Source organism: Salvia miltiorrhiza, chromosome 5, assembly GCF_028751815.1.
Source record: "Salvia miltiorrhiza cultivar Shanhuang (shh) chromosome 5, IMPLAD_Smil_shh, whole genome shotgun sequence".
Lineage (NCBI taxonomy): Eukaryota > Viridiplantae > Streptophyta > Magnoliopsida > Lamiales > Lamiaceae > Salvia > Salvia miltiorrhiza.
This window is the reverse complement of record NC_080391.1, coordinates 45,008,204-45,028,024: the sequence shown is the minus strand read 5'-3', so window position 1 is coordinate 45,028,024 and position 19,821 is coordinate 45,008,204. Positions and strand designations below refer to the sequence as shown.

The 19,821-nt window shown below is 40.2% G+C and overlaps 3 protein-coding genes and 1 pseudogene across 4 annotated transcripts; 2 read left to right on the top strand and 2 right to left on the bottom strand.

Moving 5' to 3' along the window:
• The first annotated feature begins 1,747 nt into the window (after nucleotides 1–1,747).
• LOC131025992 (transcription repressor OFP15-like) lies at nucleotides 1,748–3,898 on the top strand (annotated as a pseudogene).
• Nucleotides 3,899–4,871: 973 nt separating this feature from the next.
• Nucleotides 4,872–5,528, bottom strand: LOC131025991 (uncharacterized). Its single transcript, XM_057955772.1, has 2 exons — nucleotides 5,276–5,528; nucleotides 4,872–5,188 (listed from the first exon to the last, which is right to left on the bottom strand). The coding sequence occupies exons 1-2, from the start codon at nucleotides 5,526–5,528 to the stop codon at nucleotides 4,872–4,874; spliced, it is 570 nt and encodes a 189-aa protein (XP_057811755.1).
• Nucleotides 5,529–6,899: 1,371 nt separating this feature from the next.
• On the top strand, nucleotides 6,900–10,481 carry LOC131024489 (probable polygalacturonase). Of its 2 annotated transcripts, none has more exons than XM_057953997.1 (6): nucleotides 6,900–7,063; nucleotides 7,648–7,998; nucleotides 8,651–8,771; nucleotides 9,001–9,175; nucleotides 9,335–9,405; nucleotides 9,681–10,481. In XM_057953997.1, the coding sequence occupies exons 2-6, from the start codon at nucleotides 7,654–7,656 to the stop codon at nucleotides 10,325–10,327; spliced, it is 1,359 nt and encodes a 452-aa protein (XP_057809980.1). In that variant the 5' UTR covers nucleotides 6,900–7,063; nucleotides 7,648–7,653; the 3' UTR covers nucleotides 10,328–10,481. The 2 variants fall into 2 exon arrangements, with proteins under 2 accessions (XP_057809980.1, XP_057809982.1); XM_057953999.1 differs by lacking the exon at nucleotides 6,900–7,063 and adding an exon at nucleotides 7,081–7,192.
• Nucleotides 10,482–15,793: 5,312 nt separating this feature from the next.
• LOC131025990 (uncharacterized) lies at nucleotides 15,794–16,951 on the bottom strand. Its single transcript, XM_057955771.1, has 2 exons — nucleotides 16,619–16,951; nucleotides 15,794–16,420 (listed from the first exon to the last, which is right to left on the bottom strand). Exons 1-2 carry the CDS (start codon nucleotides 16,949–16,951, stop codon nucleotides 15,794–15,796), a joined length of 960 nt encoding a protein of 319 aa, XP_057811754.1.
• Between the last annotated feature and the right edge of the window lie 2,870 nt (nucleotides 16,952–19,821).

Here is a 19,821-nt window from a genome sequence, read left to right as displayed (position 1 = left end):
ATATGTACTTCTTTTTCAGAAAATATATTTTTAAAAAACAAATACAACATAAGGATACATTTGTATATAATAAAACATTAATATGAGGACTTAAAAATTCAAATTTAAGTATATTGTGAAACACAAAAAAAATATGAACCTAATGGGTCAACTAGCCGCCAGTAAACCCTAGCCGCTCACACTAGCTGCTGGGAAAAAACAGCCGCGGCTACTGTGAGCGGCTAAGGTTTATTGGCGGCTAGTTGATCCATTAGGTTTAGAATTTTTTTGTGATTCCAAATATACTTAAATTGGAATTTTTCAGCCCTCGTATTACTGTTTTATCATGCACAAACGTATCCTCATTATTTTCAAACTTAGGGCATTTTAGGCTTACAAAGTGACGTGACTTTACAATAATTGCACATTTATCAGATTTTGCGCATTTTTAACTACATATCTTATACATTTTCTTACACAATTATACTTGTGTAAGAAAAGTGTAAGAACTTTTACAAAAAATCATGCAAATCTATCAACATCAATTGTGCTTTAGATAATTTTGTAAGATATATTATATGGATGAATATTTTTCATAGACATATTATGAAAGTGGGTACTTTAAATTCCCACCCATAATAATTTGCAGTATTTATAAATATACTTTTCGCTACATCTACTATCTTTCTAGTAGTTATTGGATTCTTTATTCTACAATTAGTCCAACATTCTCTTATTACGGGGAGAAAGAACTTTCATTCAAATTAATTATAAAATATTTAATTTACAAATCAAATTAAAGATCACAATAAGAGCTTTAATTTGATATATTTTGTGTAAATTTTTGATTTAAAATGTAAAAAATATATTTATTTTAACTATTAAGTGGCAAGGCACCCAAAGACTCTTTTGTGAGAGATCTTGGGTTCAATCCCGCCCGCGTGCGGTTATTTTCCCACCTTTGTGTAATATAGTGGTCCCGCCTGCGTGTATATTGCTTATTTAATTAGATAATAGATACCTCTTGTAATTATATAAAAAAAACTTCAAAAACTATTAAAATTTTAAAAAAATCTCTCTCCTCTCTCATATTTTTGGAATAAATCTATTTGTTGTATTCTTTTTAATTAGTGTAATTTTATTTTTTTCAACTCTTTTTTTTTCATTATATCAAATTTTATAGTAATTGTGAATTTTTTTTTTCATATACAATTCAAATATATACAACCAAAATTAATCTATAATATATTACATATGGTTAAGGTACAAATGCACCCTTAATATAGACACACCTAGAGCGTATACCCTCTCATACTCGACAATAGATCAAATAAGCCCCCGATGTACCAAAATTCGGGCAATTAAACCCTCCCCCAAACGGCGTTACTCGACCGTTACTAATTTTCCATTCTTCTTCGCCAAGCTCGTTGAAAATGGCCTCCGGCCATGTTCTACCTCGTCTGCAGCGCCTTCTCCCCTATCTCTCCATCTCGCTTGACTCTCTCCACCACTCATCTCCACGCCGCGCACGGTCATGGCTTGATTGATCCATCCGTTTTTATTTTGTGAATCTTCATTTTGATTTTTGGCACAATGTCGAACTGGTTGATAATCAGGGTGAATGGGTTGGCGTCATTTCTATTGATGAGCAACTTCCGATCCGGCGAAATTAACGACTAACTTAGAGAGAGAGAGAGGTAACTAACTGCAAGATACCAACACCCCCGACAAATTCGAATCAGAATTCGGCGGAAAATTCGCAACTCTAATGAGCAAGACTCAAAATGGGAGGCCTCCGAATAGGAAGCAGCTTAACGCAAAGGGTGTTAAGAAATTGGGGACAACTTCTTCTTTGAAGATTGAGAGGGGTAAAGTGCAGAGTGTGACCGAAGAGAATGGTGGTAAGGCAAGGTTTCTTGCTGCGGCGACTGCTTGCCGTAATTAAGGGGGAAGAAGATTTAGGAATTTCTTAGAAGTTGGGGAATTTTGTTGGTTATGTGAAATCAAGAGGCGAGAAAAAAGTGGAAGAGATTTGGAGGAGGAGCGATGGTGGCACGACCGCAATGCCGTTGTTGCTGCGGTCATTGTCGTCGGCGAGTGGTGGCAAACGGAGTTGAGGAGAAAGACAGAGAGAGAGATAAAGAATGATAAAAAATAAATAAGTAACAACCGTGTAACGCCATTTGGGAGGAGGGTTTAATTGCCCCGATGTTGGGAAATCGAGAGTTTATCTGATCCAATGTTGAGTATGATGGGGTATCGGTATACGCTCGAGGGGTGTTATTAAGGGTGCATTTGCACCTTAACCCTATTAAAAAAGCAATTTTCAATTTCAAATCAATTTCAAATCCTGCTCAAAAAAAAAAAAATCAATTTCAAATCAATTTGAAAATTAAGTGACAATTTTGTAGTTATAATAAAATTGAAGGTTTATTTGTAAATTTTATTTTTTTCTTTTTATTTTTTTCTTTAATTTCTTATTTTTTATTTTATTTCTTTCCAACATTGTGAAATTTGATTTATTATAAAATATTTAATTTTCACATCAAATTAACGATCATGATAAGAGCTTTAATTATATTTTATGTAAATATTTGATTTAAAATATAAAAATTATATTTGTTTAACTATTAGAATTTTAAAAAATTCTCTCTCCTCTCTCATATTTTTTGAATAAATCTATTTTTTTTACCTTTCACGATATCAAATTTATAGTAATTGTGAATTTTTCTTTATTTTTTTATTGTTTCAATATACAATTCAAATATATTTAGTTAAGATTAATTTTTTTTTATCATATTTATAAATATGATAATTAAATTATTATTATTTTTATATAAATATAAAATCTTAAAAATATTTTCTGTTCATTGCACGAGGTGCAGATGATAATAAAAAGGGTTAAGGTGCAGATTAGCCCCTTAACTAGACCCCCCTAAAGCGTTTACCCCCCCAGACTCGGTCAAGGCGCGTTGACCTCCCTGAACTCCCGAAACAATGGTGCAAATAAACCCGTCTGTTAAATGGCGTTTAAACGTCTTTTTCTTTAAAAAAAAATTATTTTTTTTTATCACTCCTATCTCTCTCTCTCCAATTGACCTCTCCCTCTCTCTTGGATTCAAACGATATCTCCGCCAATAAATTTCCCTTTCTGTTCAAAGCCACCGATTCTCCCACCACCGCCACCTCAGCCGCGTCGTCGTGGCCTTGGTCGGCCTGCGTCATCAGCCCTAAGACTCTCTCCTTCTGCGCCAACGCCAATTCACCGAAACCCCCAACTCCTTATTCAGCATCCGCCGCGACGAGAGCTTTTACGCCTCTGCGGCGGCGTCACATGTATTCCCCGACGAGACCGCCGTGATCGGAGGCCTCTGATCCGATCGCCTCTGCTTCGAGCCTGGCGAGACAAACTCCATCCTCAAGGAGGCGGCGCGGCGAGGGCGCGTGTCTTTCCCTACAGTGGCGGCTGCGGCGGCGTCAAAATCAGATCCTCGATGGCGGAGATGGTGGCGGCGCACGGCATCAAGCGCCGGGACTGCCTTGAGGAGCTGTCGACGTGTTACCTCAGAGTCAACGAGAAAGGCAATCACGGATACATCGCCGGCGCCTTCGTCGATCTCCTCATTCACCTCTCACTGCATGCGGTAAATTGTCTTAGTTTATTCATTATTGAAATTAGTTTGTTGGGTTTGTAAATTTCTGGAAGGAATAATGTAAGTTAGAAACAGAATTAAGGGAATTTTGCTCCATTGGCTGAACTATGTTCGCCGGCACCGTTCAGTTTCAGGTCGTTGTATTCGAAGTGGAAAACTTGGTGGTGATTATTGTTTATCTTTTCTCGATTTCTCTGTCTGGTTCGAAAGTAGAAGAAGAAGAAGGGGAGATATCTCTCTCCCGTTATGCTCCCTCCGCCGAATAAAGAGGACGATGCCATTCCGATTTTTGATTGGAGATTCAAAGCTCGCTTTCTGGTGATAGATTGATGACAATGGCCGTGGAGAAGAGAGAGAGAGAGGAGTGGGGCCCACTAGAAAAAAAATGGTGTTTAGGCGCCGTTTAACGAAGGGTTTTATTTGCACCCTTGTTTCGGGAGTTCAGGGAGGTCAACACGCCTTGATCGAATTTGGGGGGTAAACGCTCTAGAGGGGTCTAATTCAGGGGCTAATCTGCACCTTAACCCTAATAAAAATAAAAACGTGAGTTCAAACAATGTGTCCAATTATATTGCGAATTGGCACAGAATAGAAAAAGAAATAAAGTTTTGGGCCAATTTGGCCTGTGAAGAACTGGGCCGGGGTTGAAGAACATGCAGCCCGACCTAATCGTAATTCGTACAATTGGCTCAATGGGCCCTTCACGCCAGCCAGTGACAGCTCCGATATTTGCTCACGATAAATGCAATCTTTGAAGTTGGTGAATAATAAATGATTAAGGAAAGGCAAATAATTCCCCCTCAAAACAGAAAGGCAAATAATTGGTAGCTCCCGTATATACTGCCACATGGAATTGCAACTTGCAAGCAGACAATGAAATCTGTTTATTTATATTAAAACGTTAAAATTTCAAATCAAAATTGAAGGAGTATAAACTTGAAGTGATAGTTTGATGATTAGAATAAAATCCAAGGTTAATTTGTGTGTATATATATATGGAAAAGTTCTACAAGAAAATTAATATTTACAAAGAATAGAGAAAGAATCTCACCCCTTTAAAATGCTTCATCGAATGGCTATGATTAATCCATTAAATTGACGGTGATTAATCCATCAGTACACGATCAAGGATGCCATTGTAGTTTTACTTTAATCATATCCCTTAATTATAGCAATCATATCAGATTAATTATAACATATTTTAGGGTAAGATACGTTTCAACATTTAACCTTTTTTCTTTAGTTTCTGCCTTTTATCACACGAAAATCCGGCGGAGCACCGGCACGAGGTTGAGATGCGGCGCTACTTGAAGCTTCGTCGGCGTCTTCTTCCCACTGTGTTGCGTGCTCGCTTTCATCTTCGATGATCATGTTGTGCAAAATGATGCACGTGAACATGATGTTGCTCATCTTCTCCTTGCTCGAAAGACGCGATGAGCCTTTGACGATTGCCCAACGAGCTTGAAGGACGCCGAAGGCTCGTTCAATATCCTTGCGAGCCGCTTCCTGCATCACTTTGAACCTCTTCCCCTTCGGATCCGTCGGTGTGTAGGACTCTTCACGAATACAGGCCAATTGGGATAGATGCCGTCAGTCAAGTAGTACCCACTTGTGTAGTAGGCGTTGTTGACTTGATATGTGACCGACACTCCCATTCCTTGCAGCCGATCGTTGAACAACGTCGAGTTGTTGAGCACGTTGTGAACCAGGAGTCCCAAAAAAAGCATGCCAGATCCATAGATCTTGCAATGCGACGGCTTCGAGGATGATGGTCCGTTTTCCCTGATCGCCGCGAGTGTATGCGCCTTGCCATGCCGTTGGACAATTCTTCCACGGCGAATGCATGCAATCAAGGCTCTCTAGCATTCCCGGGAAGCTGTGCTTTGCTTCGTGCATTGCTAGAAGCCGTTGGCAGTCAGCGGAAGTCGGCCTCCTCAAGTATTCCGCGTCGAAGAGTTGAATAATGCTCGACAGAATCTGCGCAAGCACTCCAACGAGGTGGACTCTGCAATCCAGAGATACTCGTCGTATTGGTCCACTGCCCCACCGTTAGCTAGCATACGAACATCAACAATGCATTTCTGCACTGGTGTGAAGCCGGGTCTCCCAAGTGCATCCGTACGTTGTTGGAAGTATGGATCGGATGCGACGGCATTAACGATACGCAAAAATAACGCACGACGCATGCGAAATCGGCGACGGAAGATGTTGTCGGGGTAGACCGGATTTTCATCAAAGTAATCCGCGTGCAAACGTAGAGCGCCGGCTTCACGGTCCCGACGAATGTAGGCCTTCTTTGCTACTCTTCGTCGACGACGACGAGGTTGCTCATCCGGATCACCAATAGCTTGAACAATTTGATTAAATTCTTGTACAAGATTGAAAAATTCTTGAGCACGTCGCTCGTCCTCGTGGCTTGATGAGGAGGAAGACATTTTTTGTAGAGAATTTTTTGATGTGGAGATGATTTTTAGATAATTAAATGAATGGAATTAAGTTGGGATATATATAGATAAAGGGAGAAAAAAAAATTAAAAATCGACTGAATTCGACCGTTGGCCCCAACGGTCAATTTAAAAAAAAAATATTTCAAACGGTTAAATTTTTTAAAAAACTGAATTTCGTTTTTTTTTCTTTTAATTGGGCGCGTCCTCCGGACGCGCCACACATTTCTGCCCTTCGCCCCGGGTCGCCGCTACGACACGGCCTTGCATCAGGCCGGCCCTCCAGTGCAGCACCCCTCCCTTCGCCTCGCCCCGGATCGACACTCCACTCGACAAGCAGAGTGGAGATGCTCTAAGAGCATCCGCAGCGCTGGGTGCGATGGCCGGATCGAACCCGGCCTATCGCACCCAGCGCCGTTGCTGCACCCGGGAGCGAAGGGAGGGGGCGATGGGTCGCACTCGACAATAGTGGGAGCGAAGGAGGGGCGTGTTTACACGCGCCCCTTTTATTGCACTTCTATTGCACCCACTATGGGTGCAAGCGTTGCTGGAGTGGGTGCAAGCGAAGGAGGTGCAAGCATTGGAGGTGCAAGCGTTGCGGGAGTGAGTGCAATAGAAGTGAGACCACTTTTATTGCACCCACTATAGGTGCAATGGCCGCGGATGCTCTAAGAAGTGTAAAACATTCCTTTATGGAGTATAAAAAGAGGACTTAACTAAAAAAAGATTATATTAATCTCTGTTGACGACAAAAGTCGCTTGGAAATCTGGATCGATAAGTATCCGTTAATAATGGATTCCTCTCTTCATTATTATTGATTAAAAGAAGCAACATTTATAAACAAATTTACGACGCAGTTTATTCTCCAATCTTCATAAATCTCTCCGCAGCGTCTGCCTTATTTCCTCTCTCTCTTTCTCTCTCCTCTCTCTGTGGAGAAGAAGACAACCACTTGCAGACAGAGAGATTTCTGCTTGCCACTTCAGGTAGCATTGCGATTGGCGCACACGCGCGCGCTCGCACACTCACACAAGTATCCGTTTCTGTGTTTGCTAGCACTACTTTTTTTGTTTACTTCCGTGTGTTGTTTTCTGCCATTTACATCATAACTCTAGGTAGCGTTTACCTTTTTATCTTGATTTTTCTAATTTATGCCCTCACGTTTTCGTTTCTTCATATTTTGCTAATTTTCCTTTTATATGCAAATTTGCTTTATCAGCATTGCAGAAGATTCATATTTGGAGGTTTCTGTTTGGATCAGTTTCTAGATCTCACTCTATTAGGAGTTGCTTTAGTCATTGCCTTTTTAATGAGTGGTTAATTATGTGTTTACGCTTCTTATTATAGCATAAAGCAAGAAGAACTCTCTTTTTCCAGTCACTGTCGAGATCAGAGTGTCAGCATTAACCGTGAATTATTGAAAACTTTTTTGATTAGGTTCAGAAAAATTCTACTCCATAAATTCACTCCCTTTTGTTTCGTTCCGTTTGTTTTTCTTCACCAAATCCTCTTATTATTCACCCCTAGGCTCACGATCTGAACTTCTTTTTCTCTGAATAATTAAAATCAGCTCAAAATGCACGAGAGTGGATTTTCGATTTTCCTATGGTTTGGGATTGCTGTGCTTCTGATAAATTGCTTGGTGTCATCCGTTAACGCTGATGAGGTGACGTGCTCGGGAATTGTACCAATGAGGCATCGCGATGAGAACATATCCATAGCCGATTTTGGAGGTGTAGGTGATGGAGTGACTTTGAACACCAAAGCCTTTCGAGAAGCAATATACAGAATTAAGCATTTGAACAGGACCGGCGGAACTCTTCTCTACATTCCTTCTGGGGAGTACTTAACTGGACCATTTAATCTCACCAGCGGGATGACTCTATACTTGGCTAGAGGTGCTGTTGTCAAAGCCACAGTGGTATTGTAATCTTCTCCTTTGTTATTTTTGTTTTGATTCTAAACTCTGTCCTTCCTTTTTTGGTTTAGATCTTGTGGTGTGTTCTATTTTTTTTATTGTAGGCATAGGCAGGTGGTAGGCTGTTAGCATGAATGAGCTTACTTTATTTGTATATGGCTATGTGAAGGTTGTTTTTATCTTTTGGGAATTCTATTTTCCTACTTGGACATCTTTGAATTGACACAACCATGGGCTCATTTAAGCTCAGCTTTCTAATTTTTGTAACCAATTTTCTTTCCTTCATAATGAAGGACTTAATTTTCGCTGATAATTGTGTTTTTGCTGCTTAAACTAGCATATCGAGCACGATTTAATGCAATGTGATAAAAGAAAATGGGATAGCTCAACAAGGAATATTCAGTTTTCTCATATCTTGTTTACTGGATTTCTTATGGAGTGTTTCTGATGCTGCTGGTTTCTTAAAGTTCATTCAAATGACTTGATGAGAGCCTTTACAGATACACTTAATGAGAAAAATATTTCAACTCATTAAATTGGTGGTATGATGTATGATTATGTTATTCATTCTGAAAGCTTAAACTACTTTCTTTCCTTGTTTTCAGTTTGTACGCGTTCCATATGATCTTTAACTAACTCTATATTCATTGTGCAGGATTCTAACCAATGGCCTTTAATAGCTCCCTTGCCATCTTATGGGAGAGGAAGAGAACGGCCTGGAGGAAGGTATATGAGCTTCATCCATGGGGATGGACTCCATGATGTGATAATAACAGGTTAGCATATCATACTAGATTTGTTGACTAAGAATTTGGGAAAAGTGCTTTTGAGTTTAAAAATACCACAATGTCAACAGCGTAAGAAGGCTGTTTGCTGATTATCTTCCACTTGATATAATGTTCAAATGATGTAAACCACCCTGCAGTATACTATTGAGTTTTGCTACTTTTAACGGGAACATTGAACTTTATGTACGCTCTTGTTTATAAACTGCTATCTTGGTAGGTGAAAATGGGACGATTGATGGTCAAGGTGACGGTTGGTGGAACATGTGGAGGCAAAGAACTCTTCAGTATACCAGACCCAACCTAGTTGAATTGAAGAACTCCAGACATATAATAATTTCCAATTTAACTTTCAAAAACTCGCCATTTTGGAACATACACCCTGTGTATTGCAGGTACATAGCTCAATATATTTTCTTGTTACCTCATTTCTTCTAGCAGCTTTAGAAGTTGTTTATGATGTATGAAAAATGTTTATTTGCTAGCTGCCTCTGGATGTTGTATGCCTGAAAGGGTAGCTGACCTGGTTTTCCTCATTCTTGACCTCTTTTCAGCAACATTGTCATCAATTATTTGACCATACTGGCTCCTGCTGATTCTCCAAACACTGATGGAATAGATCCAGGTAAGCTATCAAATGTTGTTACTTTTGCTTACTGTATCAAAATAGTTAGTAGTAGATGGTTGCAAGAAATCAAAAGACATTAGTAGCTTAATTTATATTTTTGTATTGGACCTATTGGTGCGAGAAAGGAAGTCTTGACTTAGTACAAGTCTGTATCCATTTCCATTACCTTAATGAATTCAGAGTGATGTTTTCAGTGCTTTAAGATATAGCTTATGAAGTGCCTTATATCGAGGATAGTATTAAAGATTTCGTCCTTATTGTTTCCTTTCCAGATTCAAGCACTGATGTATGCATTGAGGACACCTACATTTCAACGGGAGATGACCTGGTGGCTGTGAAAAGTGGGTGGGATGAGTATGGAATTGCTTATGGCCGTCCCAGTCGTGGTATAACCATTAGACGAGTAACTGGATCATCACCATTTGCTGGAATTGCAGTTGGAAGTGAAACATCTGGAGGTGTAGAGGATGTTCTGGCTGAGCACATAACTCTATCTAACATGGGAGTTGGCATCCATTTGAAGACTAATATTGGCAGGGGTGGAGTCATAAGAAACATCACAGTGTCCAACGTATACATGTACAAAGCACGAAAGGGAATAAAAATTTCAGGTGATGTTGGCGACCATCCGGATGAAAATTATAATCCGAATGCTCGCCCAGTTCTCAAAGATGTTACAATCAAGGACGTGTGGGGTGAACAGGTACAGCAACCCGGTCTGGTTCACGGTCTGAAAGGTGCGCCATTTACTGGGATTTGTCTCTCCAACATTAGTTTCAGTGGTGCCTCGGGAACAAGAAATTCGCCTTGGCAGTGCTCTGATGTTAGTGGAGCTGCAGTTCAAGTCAGCCCGTTGCCATGCTCGGAGCTGATGAGTAGTCAGCAGGCAGGTGAGTGCGCTTCTTCCTTAAAGTGGTGAAGTTTGTTCTGTCACTTACAAAGTGCTAATACTGATCAATGATTTGTAAGAAGTAAGAAACACTCTTGTAATCTCTAAAGTGGAAGAACTATGAAGAAACTCGACATGAATCCCAGATTGATTATGTATGAAATCATAAAATCTTCCTAAGCAACTGAAACAAAACATGTTTCAATGTAGATGTACATATAGGAATTGAATTAGTTTGGGGTGCAGTATCAATTTGAAATTAATTCCCATGGCAATTTTGAAAATATTTTAAATATAAAGGCTAAGAATTAAATAATCTATTCACAACCCCACTACCTCTCACTCACATTCTCGCACATCTAAGTAAAGTATTTAAGCCCACTAACTCATGAAAGATTTATTTACAATTCTATAATATGTAAAAATGTTTATTTTCTTTTTCTTTAACTTTTTATTTCTTTCTAAAGTTATGGAATTCGCTTAATTATAATATATTTAATATGCATATCAAATTAATATTTTATGTAAATATTTTACTCCCTCCGTCCCCAAAATAAGTTCCTCTTTGGGGACGACACGAGTTTTAAGGAAAAGTGATAAAGTGTATTGATAGTGGAGAAAAATATGTTATAATTAGGGATAATTGCGTGAAAATACACAAATTTTGCCAAAAATCCATATTTGACGCGAAGTTAGGATTTTACATTTTAATACACCAACTTTCGTTGTTGTCCAAATTTGACACGACTTAATTTTTAAAAATTCAAAAACAACCCCTTTTTGTAAATAATTATACAAAGACTCACTTATGTTATTATTTGGGACATTTAAACCAAAACAAGATATTTCCTTATAATGTTTTCTTTTAATCTTTGATCCGCGCCTAAAATGGTTTAAAAGAAAACATCATAAGGAAATATCTTATTTTGGTTTAAATGTCCCAAATTATAACATAAGTGAGTCTTTGTATAATTATTTACAAAAATGAGTTGTTTTTTGAATTGTTAAGAATTAAGTCGTGTCAAATTTGGACAACAACGAAAGTTACTGTATTAAAATGTAAAATCCTAACTTCACGTCAAATATGAATTTTTGGCAAAGTTTGTGTATTTAGGTGCAATTTTCCCTTATAATTAGTATTGAGAGTTGTGGAAAAGTGAAAAAATGTTATAATTAGTATTGGGAGTGGGGAAAAAGTGAAAAGTAAGAATAAATAAAGTATTATAAGTGGTGGGGTAGTTGTCCAAAAATGGAAAGAAAGAAAGAGGAACTTATTTGGGGGACGTCCCAAAAAGGAAAAAGATGAACTTATTTCAGGGACGGAGGGAGTATTTGAAATATAAAAGCTATATTTATTTAAAGATTAAAATTTTAAAAAATTATCTCTCATCTCTCATCTTTTTTTGAATAAATCAATTTTTTAATTATTTTTTATTTTTAACTTATTTTTTTGTCTTTACATAATATAAATTTTCATTATTGTGATTTTTTTTATTTTTTTATTTTTCAATATTCAAATAAAATATATCTAATTAATTAAAGATAATTTTTATTATATTTATAAATATGATATTGAGTTCATATAAATTTTATATAAATTTATAAATATAAAAATATTTTTCGTGCATTGCACGAGGTGCAAATACTAGTATTAATCCTAATTACTAGTTTAATCCAGCTATGATGAGAGATCACATATATAATCAATTACTCTCGCTAGAGCAGTAATGACAGTAGATTAATAAATTCTCTATCTCCGTAATTATATTTAGAAAATCTACTAGCTTCTAAAAAGACCTAGGAATAGTTCCCTATGATCCACCTATCTTCGTTAGGTCTCAAGGTTAAAATCATATCATACATTCCTGAATCCGCTAAACAGTTATCTCCATTAGGTCTCAAACCGAAAAGCAACACATACAAACTATTGATAAGATAATTCACAAGAATTCAAGCACAAGGAATTATGAATCGTTAAAATCATATCATACATTCCTGAATCCGCTAAACAGTTATTTCCATTAGGTCTCAAACCGAAAAGCAACACATGCAAACTATTGATAAGATAATTCACAAGAATTCAAGCACAAGGAATTATGAATCATAAACTAGAAGGCAAAAAGGTATCAACAGATTAATCACATGGATTGATAACAAGGATTTCATTTTTTCTCTCTCTAAGAGTAGTTCAAACGTGAAAAAACTTTTCCACAAAGGCGACGACATCCTTCAGCCGCCCTTCCGGCAGCGACTCCCTCAGCCCCTCCGCCGCCTTATCCACCTCGTCGGAGATGTTCTCAACCGTGAACGAAATCGAGATTGGAGTGAGATGCTGATATGGGTCCAGCGCGCCGCCTGAATTCGACCTCGCGACCAGCACGTTTGACCCTCTGCCCTTTCTCTAGCAGCCCCTCGCCGCGCCGCGCCGAGCGCCACCTTCATCCTTCGCCGGCAAGCATCAGGCCCGCGCAGCTGCGTAGGACCCCATCTGGGCCACCGCCCACCGACTTTGACTTGAGGAACTTGACGGAGTCCAGCCGGACCAGCCACACCCGGCCGTTCCAGATCGCCGTCGCCCCTTCCCCTCGCCAGCCAGGCGTCTGCGCGACGCCGTCCACCCACGATCCGCGCACTGCGCCCAGATCGGAGTCCTCCCCCAGCTGTGATTGAGCCGCTTTCCCACCGGTCCGGCCGTCCACCTTTCGGACCGCCGCCACCGGACTGGAACATCGTGCTGCTGCTCCGGCAATCCAATGACTACCTCGCCGGCGGAAGATCATGATAAGGGAGCTTCACGGGCCACCTCGTCGGCCGGAACTCAAGATAAGGGATTCCTAAATCTACCCTCTGTTTCTGCGAATTTTGAACACCCTCAACCTCGATCTTCTTCCGCTCTGTCTATATCTGCCACGGTTAGTAACAGCGCGGTGAAGACTACTGAGGCCCAGGATGCCGCTGGGAAGGCATCGGCCACAAATCCTTGTGGTGCCGATTGCACGGCAGTTGATTCTGTAAATCCTAGCGTTGCCGATAATGCTAGGATTTCTTATGCTAGTGTTACTGTTAAACGACCTGTTAAACGGCAAGATTTAGCTGCTCATGTTTTTCATGATTTGCGTCCAACGAAGGAAGGAGATCTATTCTCTCTCAAAATTCCTAAGGCTTTATATTTAAAGGAGGTCCAAGCTTTTGAGCATGCACTAACAGGACGACTTCTGTTGGGGAAAGGCGATAAGCCACGTTCAACTATGGAGTTGAAGTCGGAGCTTCAACAGATTTGGGGTATAAATTCTGACTGGCAACTGATTCCGCTGGGAAAGGGATTTTACACGCTCCGTTTTACTACAGCGACTGATAAAGCTACGGCAAAAGCAAAGGTGATCTGGGAGCTGTCAAAGGGTCTTCTTCGGCTCCGAGAGTGGACTCGCAACTTTGATCCATTCAAAGAAAACTCTCCCTTGGCGAATGTTTGGGTGCGAATTCATTATCTTCCTATCGAGTATTGGAATCCACAAATTATCTCTGGAATTGGTCGTTACTTGGGCCATCCTCTAAAGATCGATGGTGCTTCGGCAGGTAGAGATTTCGGACATTTCGCCCGTATTCTTGTTGAAATAGATATGTCTCACCCTCTACCTAATACTCTTCTTATTGATATGGAGGATTTTTCTTTTCATATTGAGTTTGTTTTCGAAAATCTCCCTCTTTATTGTGGTCATTGCAAGATTACGGGACACTCCCCCGATAGATGCCGCAAGTCGAAGTTTGGGGGGATGGGTGAGCAGAATGACACTGTGAATGACAAGGCTAAGCTTACGCAAGTTCACAATGGGCCGCATTGGCAGGCGGCGATTACCTCGAATGAACAGGCTGCAAATATAAATGTCCAACAACAACTAACTTGGAAGCTGGTGCAGCCAGAGTTTGGGCAGCAGGAGGCTGCCCCTTTGAAGAAGCAGCAGCAGGTTGCTCCGACGGAATCGGCAGAGAAAGATTATACTTTTGGGAAGACTCATGCTAAACCTGCTGCGGCTTGGTCAAAGGTCGCCGAAAAGGCGGTAAAAAGACAGATTGTTGGTCCGGTTCTTCAGAAAGAGGTTGTCGACACGCGAAATGCATTTCAGGCTCTGGACTTGGAGAATAATGCGGAGACTTGTTTGGATACGGGCGTGGATCCTATTTCTGGACCGTCTTTCGGGGTTCATTTATCTGAGCCGGATATGTTGGACAAAATACTGGTTCCGATTCAGGGGGATAAAGATGTGATTAAAGATAGTGACTTGGTCATTAACGAGGAGGACTCGGATGTGGAGGAAACTTTGGAGATGGAGGCTCCGGATGGCACGGGTTTGAACACACCGATTATTGACGACACAGCTGTTGCTCTCGAACGTGACCCAACTTTGGACAAAAGCGGGGGTGTTTCGCATGAAGGTAACAAGGATTTGTCCGCTCTTGGCCCGGACAATATTACTAGTCGCATTAGTCGGTTAGAGGAGCAGGTTAGTCAAGGGATGCAATTACTCTCGGACAAGACGACCAAGCGGGGACGTGGCCGCCCAAAGGGCACGAGAAAGGGCATGGGAAGTGACCCGATGGAAGCAGTTTCGGAAGGTAGCATAAAAGGTCGCCTCAGGAATGCGGGGGAAATGGGCTACAATCCGAGGAACTTTGTGGTTGATTATAGCAATAGTGATAGCATGAATGCAATGAATAATATAGTTCATAGATGTTGGTCAGATGAGATGGACGACTATCCTGATTTATGGGATCGCTAGTGTCTTCAGGTTTCTTTGTTTAACGATCTCTTTTGGAGTTTCGTGCCCTTAGTCTGCGTTTTGTGCTCTCAAGGGACTCTTTTTACTTTTTCTTTTATAAAAAACCTCAATTTAATACAAACCCTAGAATCAGATAAAGAACTTAGCCAAACATAGCAAAATAAAACATAAACATAATTAAAAAAACAACAATTGTAAAAATTGAATTATATAAAAAATCGTAATAAAATCAAAGTAACAATCTTGAATCTTCAATCCTTGCAAAAATTCAATTCAAGATCTAAAATTTGGAAAGCAATGAAAACTTAAAGCTATGAAACTGAATAATGAAGTCTGGGACCCTAAGACAGGTCAATAAAGAGGCCTATATGTAGTCTCAGGAAAAAATCCAGCTAAAAACTTGAAAATACTAAGAGCATTCACAGTGGGAGTGACTTGATAGAGGGAGGGGGACCACATTGGGTCAAGGAGGCTGCAGTGGGATGGCATGATAGCTGACCTGATCTTTTTAGTTTTGATTCTTGTCTTTTTCATTTAAATTTAATTGCACAAATTTAAATAACACAATTTACTTCAAATTTAAATTGCATTAATTTTAAAATCCTAAAAATGACATAAAAAAATTACATAAATCTTAAAAATTTAAAAACATATTCTAAAATAACTATTCGTGCTCTAGAGGTCCGAAACGTGCCCAAACGTGCTCCATCAAATCATGTTAGAGCACAACATGCATCTGCCTATCTCGGAAAATTACATCTCTTTGCACGTATTCCTCGAAGCAAATCGGGGTTGCTCGAGCACTCTCCGTCGCATCACTGCTAGACGCCCCGTGTCCTGCTTCATCATCTTTCCAATGGGCAGCTCTATCACCTTCGTTCTCCACAATCATGTTGTGGAGAATGATGCAACACATCATCATGTCCTTGAGATTCTTGATGTACCAACCTCGCGCCGGACTTCGAATGATTCCCCATCGAGCTTGAAGCATTCCAAAGGCACGTTCGGCATCATTTCGTGCCGATTCTTGCATCTTCTTGAACCTCGCCTCCTTTAGATTGGTCGCCATCGGCGGGCTCTTGACGAAGCAGCGCCACTTCGAATATATGCCGTCGCACAAATAGTAGTCCATCTGGTAGTAGCGTCGATTAGCCTCAAAGAGCACCGGTGCAGCCGTTCCATCCAACACGTCGGAGAAGAGAGGTGACTGGTTCAGAACGTTGATGTCGTTCGAACCAGCGACGTTGAAGAAGGCATGCCAAATCCACAGATCGTGGGAGGCAACGACCTCCAAGATCAAGGTGGGCTCCTCTTGATCACTGCGTGTATATGCGCCGTGCCACGCCTTTGGGCAATTATTCCACGCCCAATGCATACAATCAATACTCCCGAGCATCCCGGGAAATTCGTGTCGCGCCTCGTGCATTTGGGTAAGGCGTTGGATGTCCGCCGGCGTTGGACGATGAAGATAATGGGCTCCGAAAGCCCGGATGATAGCCGTGTAGAACATCTTGAGGCATAGACGCCCGGTCGTGTTGGCGACCTTGAGATACTCATCGAAAGTATCCGCACTGATGCCGGTGACTAATTGGCGGATAACCGCCGTGTATTTCTGCAAAGGTGTGAGAGAGTCTTGACCTCGTGCATCATGGCTCATCTGGAAGTAAATATCTTCACATTGAACAGCCTCAACGATGCGCAAGAACAACTCCTTCTGCATCTGAAAACAACGTCGAAAAAATATAGGCCTGTACGTCGGATTGTCGTTGAAGTAGTCTTGCATAAGACGTAAATGGGCACCCTCACGATCACGGTGGACGTATTGACGGTGATGAATAACACGAAGCAAGCAACTGTTTATGCTCCTGGAGCTCATCGATGATCTTTTCAATGATCCCGTCGGACAAAGACGACGAAGTATCATCGAATTGCTCCATTTTTTGAGTGTGTGAATGCAGGAGGAATAGATGAAGAGTGGAAGAAAGAATTTTTATGTATGTGTTTGAAGAAGGAATAGAGAGGTATTTATAGAAATGAGAAATAAAAAAAATAAAAATAAAGAAAACGGCTAAAATAGCCGTTGGGAAGATAGAGAAACAAGAGAGCTGTTCAAATTTTTCAAAATTTGAATTTTTATTATTATTATTTTTTTAATTAAGGCGCGTGTTTTTACACGCGCCAACCATTTTCTCCATTGGGGTTTCCCGGTTCGATCAGGCCACCCTCGTGTCACCGTCGCCTGCAGTGGGCGACCCGATCTCGGGGGTGACTCGAGTCCCCCCTATCGGATCCCCACTGTTGATGCTCTAAGAAAAACGTAAAAGAATAAAAACACGCGGACAAATCGGCGACCCGATGATCGCATTTTTATTTGACACGCCGCAAGTGTACGGGTGCAATTGTGTATAGCAGTGACAAGGTCGAATCCACGGAGACTAAATTAACCAATTTCTATCTTAAATTATTCTACTCTATATGGACAAACGAAATTAAGAGTTTTGGTTCTGAAAATAAATTAAATAAATAAACACTAGAAAGAAAATAAATCAAGCTATGAAAATGCGGAATAACAGATAAGAGAAGATTTCCCAAGGTAAATGTTTCAACAGATGCTCCTAACTAACATGTTTAATTCAATTAATAAGATGATCCCTAAGGCAATCTCTAAGCTAGTTCATACCCACTCCTGTGGCATACAAACCGATGATTACATGCAAGACTACCATCCCTGAATCACACTTCTAACTTGTAACTCCTAAAAATTCCTAGGATTAATGCCCTCACAAATATCAATTCCCTTTAGAATTAAAATAAATGTGTTCTAAGTTATTAGTTCAGGTAATAATCATCATCTCCCGATCTCAAATTAAAACCTACGATTATGCTAAATTGGTGATCAAGCAATAAAACAAACAATTATAACAAGAACATAAAAAGGAATAACAGTCTCAATTAATTGAATCAAACAGTCAGAAATTCAAATCATGTCTACTCCCTAAACCCAGGGAAAAATGGATTTTAGCCACACATAGACATATGACTAAAAATTAATATCTCAAATAAACAAATAAACATTCAATAATAAAAACTGTAGTAAAGTTGAGATTCTCCTGTTCTTGTTCCAATGATGTTCTCCGTCTCTTCAAAGCTCTTCAAAAGATGTAAAAATTGATAAAAGATCCGCGGGAATAAGCTATTGGGTGGTATTTATATGCCCTAGGTCTTCACGCTAAAAAATACTCCAAAAAATTCACGCTTTAAGTGAAAATCCGGATAAAATGGGCGAAACTCGGCGTCTCGCGCGACCGCATGGCAAGACTGCGTGAGCTCGCACGGCCGCACGCCGCGCCCGCGTGTGCTGCCCAGCGAGTTCTGTCATCGTCGCGCCGCCGTGGCATGCGGCCGCATGCCCGGACCGCGCGACCTCCTGTCGTGCGCTCCTCGCCTGTGGCCGCGTATCCTCCGACACGCGGACTTCCTGACGCCCGTTCTTGCTCATCCGATGCCCGATTTGAGCCCCGTTCGCACCTATGGACTCGTCTCTTCACGTACTTTACTACACTTCATCCAAAACTTCACAAATTGAGTCCAAGAACCTGTGAAAACATCACGAGCACGGACGAGTAGTCTATTCCACAAAACTAAGCAGATCAAATCAAAGACACTCAAGAACTCAATGAAATCACCCAAAAATACTAAGAATAAACGCGACATAGGAGTGAAAAAATGCATGTAAATCAACCCCCCAAACATAAACCATTGTCCGTCATCGGACAAAAACAAAGATGAATCAACAATAGCGCAGAGAAAAGTGGATGACATTTCGGCTTCAGACTTGTCAACAAAAACAACATGCATTTGTTTCTCCTATCATCAAGAAATCACAATCGTGAAAAACTCAACTTGTGGTCTCAACGACTTGCAACCCTCACCAAAAAGATAAAAATTAAGTACTCTCAACTCTCAAGTGTATCAATCAAAGATATGGACGTGTTTACACTCAGTTCAAGCAAAACAAGTACTCAACCATAAGCTTGTCAATCGTCTCATCTCTCCACCACTTAATGTGTGCTCCTATAACCAAGATAAAAAAGGTCTTTATTAAGGGTTGTAATGTAGGCTCTTTGTTAAGGTGTGATATATTTGGCTAAGTGACTAAAACACACTCTTCAATGTAGCACAATCACCAACCGTATAACATTCTTACTCAACAATCATCCTCCTATCCCAACAATCAAATTTTTCAATGTAGAATCCATCACAACACCTCAATTGCTTCTCATGATATTACGATTTTCTAAAGCATCCTATATACCCATTTTTTTTCAATTTTTTTCTTCTTTTTTTCTTTTCTCCACCATTTGTTTTTCCAACAACTTGTAGGGTACTAGGATTTTCAATTTAAAACCACAAAACATAACTCATGATCACTCATCTCCACAACCCAATTATCTCATATCAAATAATCTCCAAGCTCCCACCCATGGCTAAAACAGAGAATATGGAAAAATAAGGCTCAAATGGGGTGAACTAGGATCATATATAGTCATAGGACATATATGGGATAAATAGGCTAGCAAAGATGACCTTCTATCATCTCAAGATTATTAAGCACACTATGTGACCTCGAGGGAGACACCAAGACAAGTTCTAGTGAGAAACTTGAATGCTTGAACAACCACTCAAGAAAAAAAAAGACTGTATAAATATTGACAGCCAAGGCTCAAATTCCTCACACCTTATTTC

Excerpts from the sequence above, each read along its gene's own strand:
- LOC131025991 (XM_057955772.1), bottom strand. The coding sequence starts at position 5,528 with ATGCACGAAGCAAAGCACAGCTTCCCGGGAATGCTAGAGAGCCTTGAT. Across the intron at positions 5,189-5,275 it reads TGCAAGGAATGGGAGTGTCG|AGTCCTACACACCGACGGAT; the intron begins GTCACATATCAA and ends GTATTCGTGAAG.
- LOC131024489 (XM_057953997.1), top strand. The coding sequence starts at position 7,654 with ATGCACGAGAGTGGATTTTCGATTTTCCTATGGTTTGGGATTGCTGTG. Across the intron at positions 8,772-9,000 it reads CCATGATGTGATAATAACAG|GTGAAAATGGGACGATTGAT; the intron begins GTTAGCATATCA and ends CTATCTTGGTAG. Across the intron at positions 9,176-9,334 it reads ATACACCCTGTGTATTGCAG|CAACATTGTCATCAATTATT; the intron begins GTACATAGCTCA and ends ACCTCTTTTCAG.
- LOC131025990 (XM_057955771.1), bottom strand. The coding sequence starts at position 16,951 with ATGAGCTCCAGGAGCATAAACAGTTGCTTGCTTCGTGTTATTCATCAC. Across the intron at positions 16,421-16,618 it reads CTTTCGATGAGTATCTCAAG|GCGTGGCACGGCGCATATAC; the intron begins GTCGCCAACACG and ends AATTGCCCAAAG.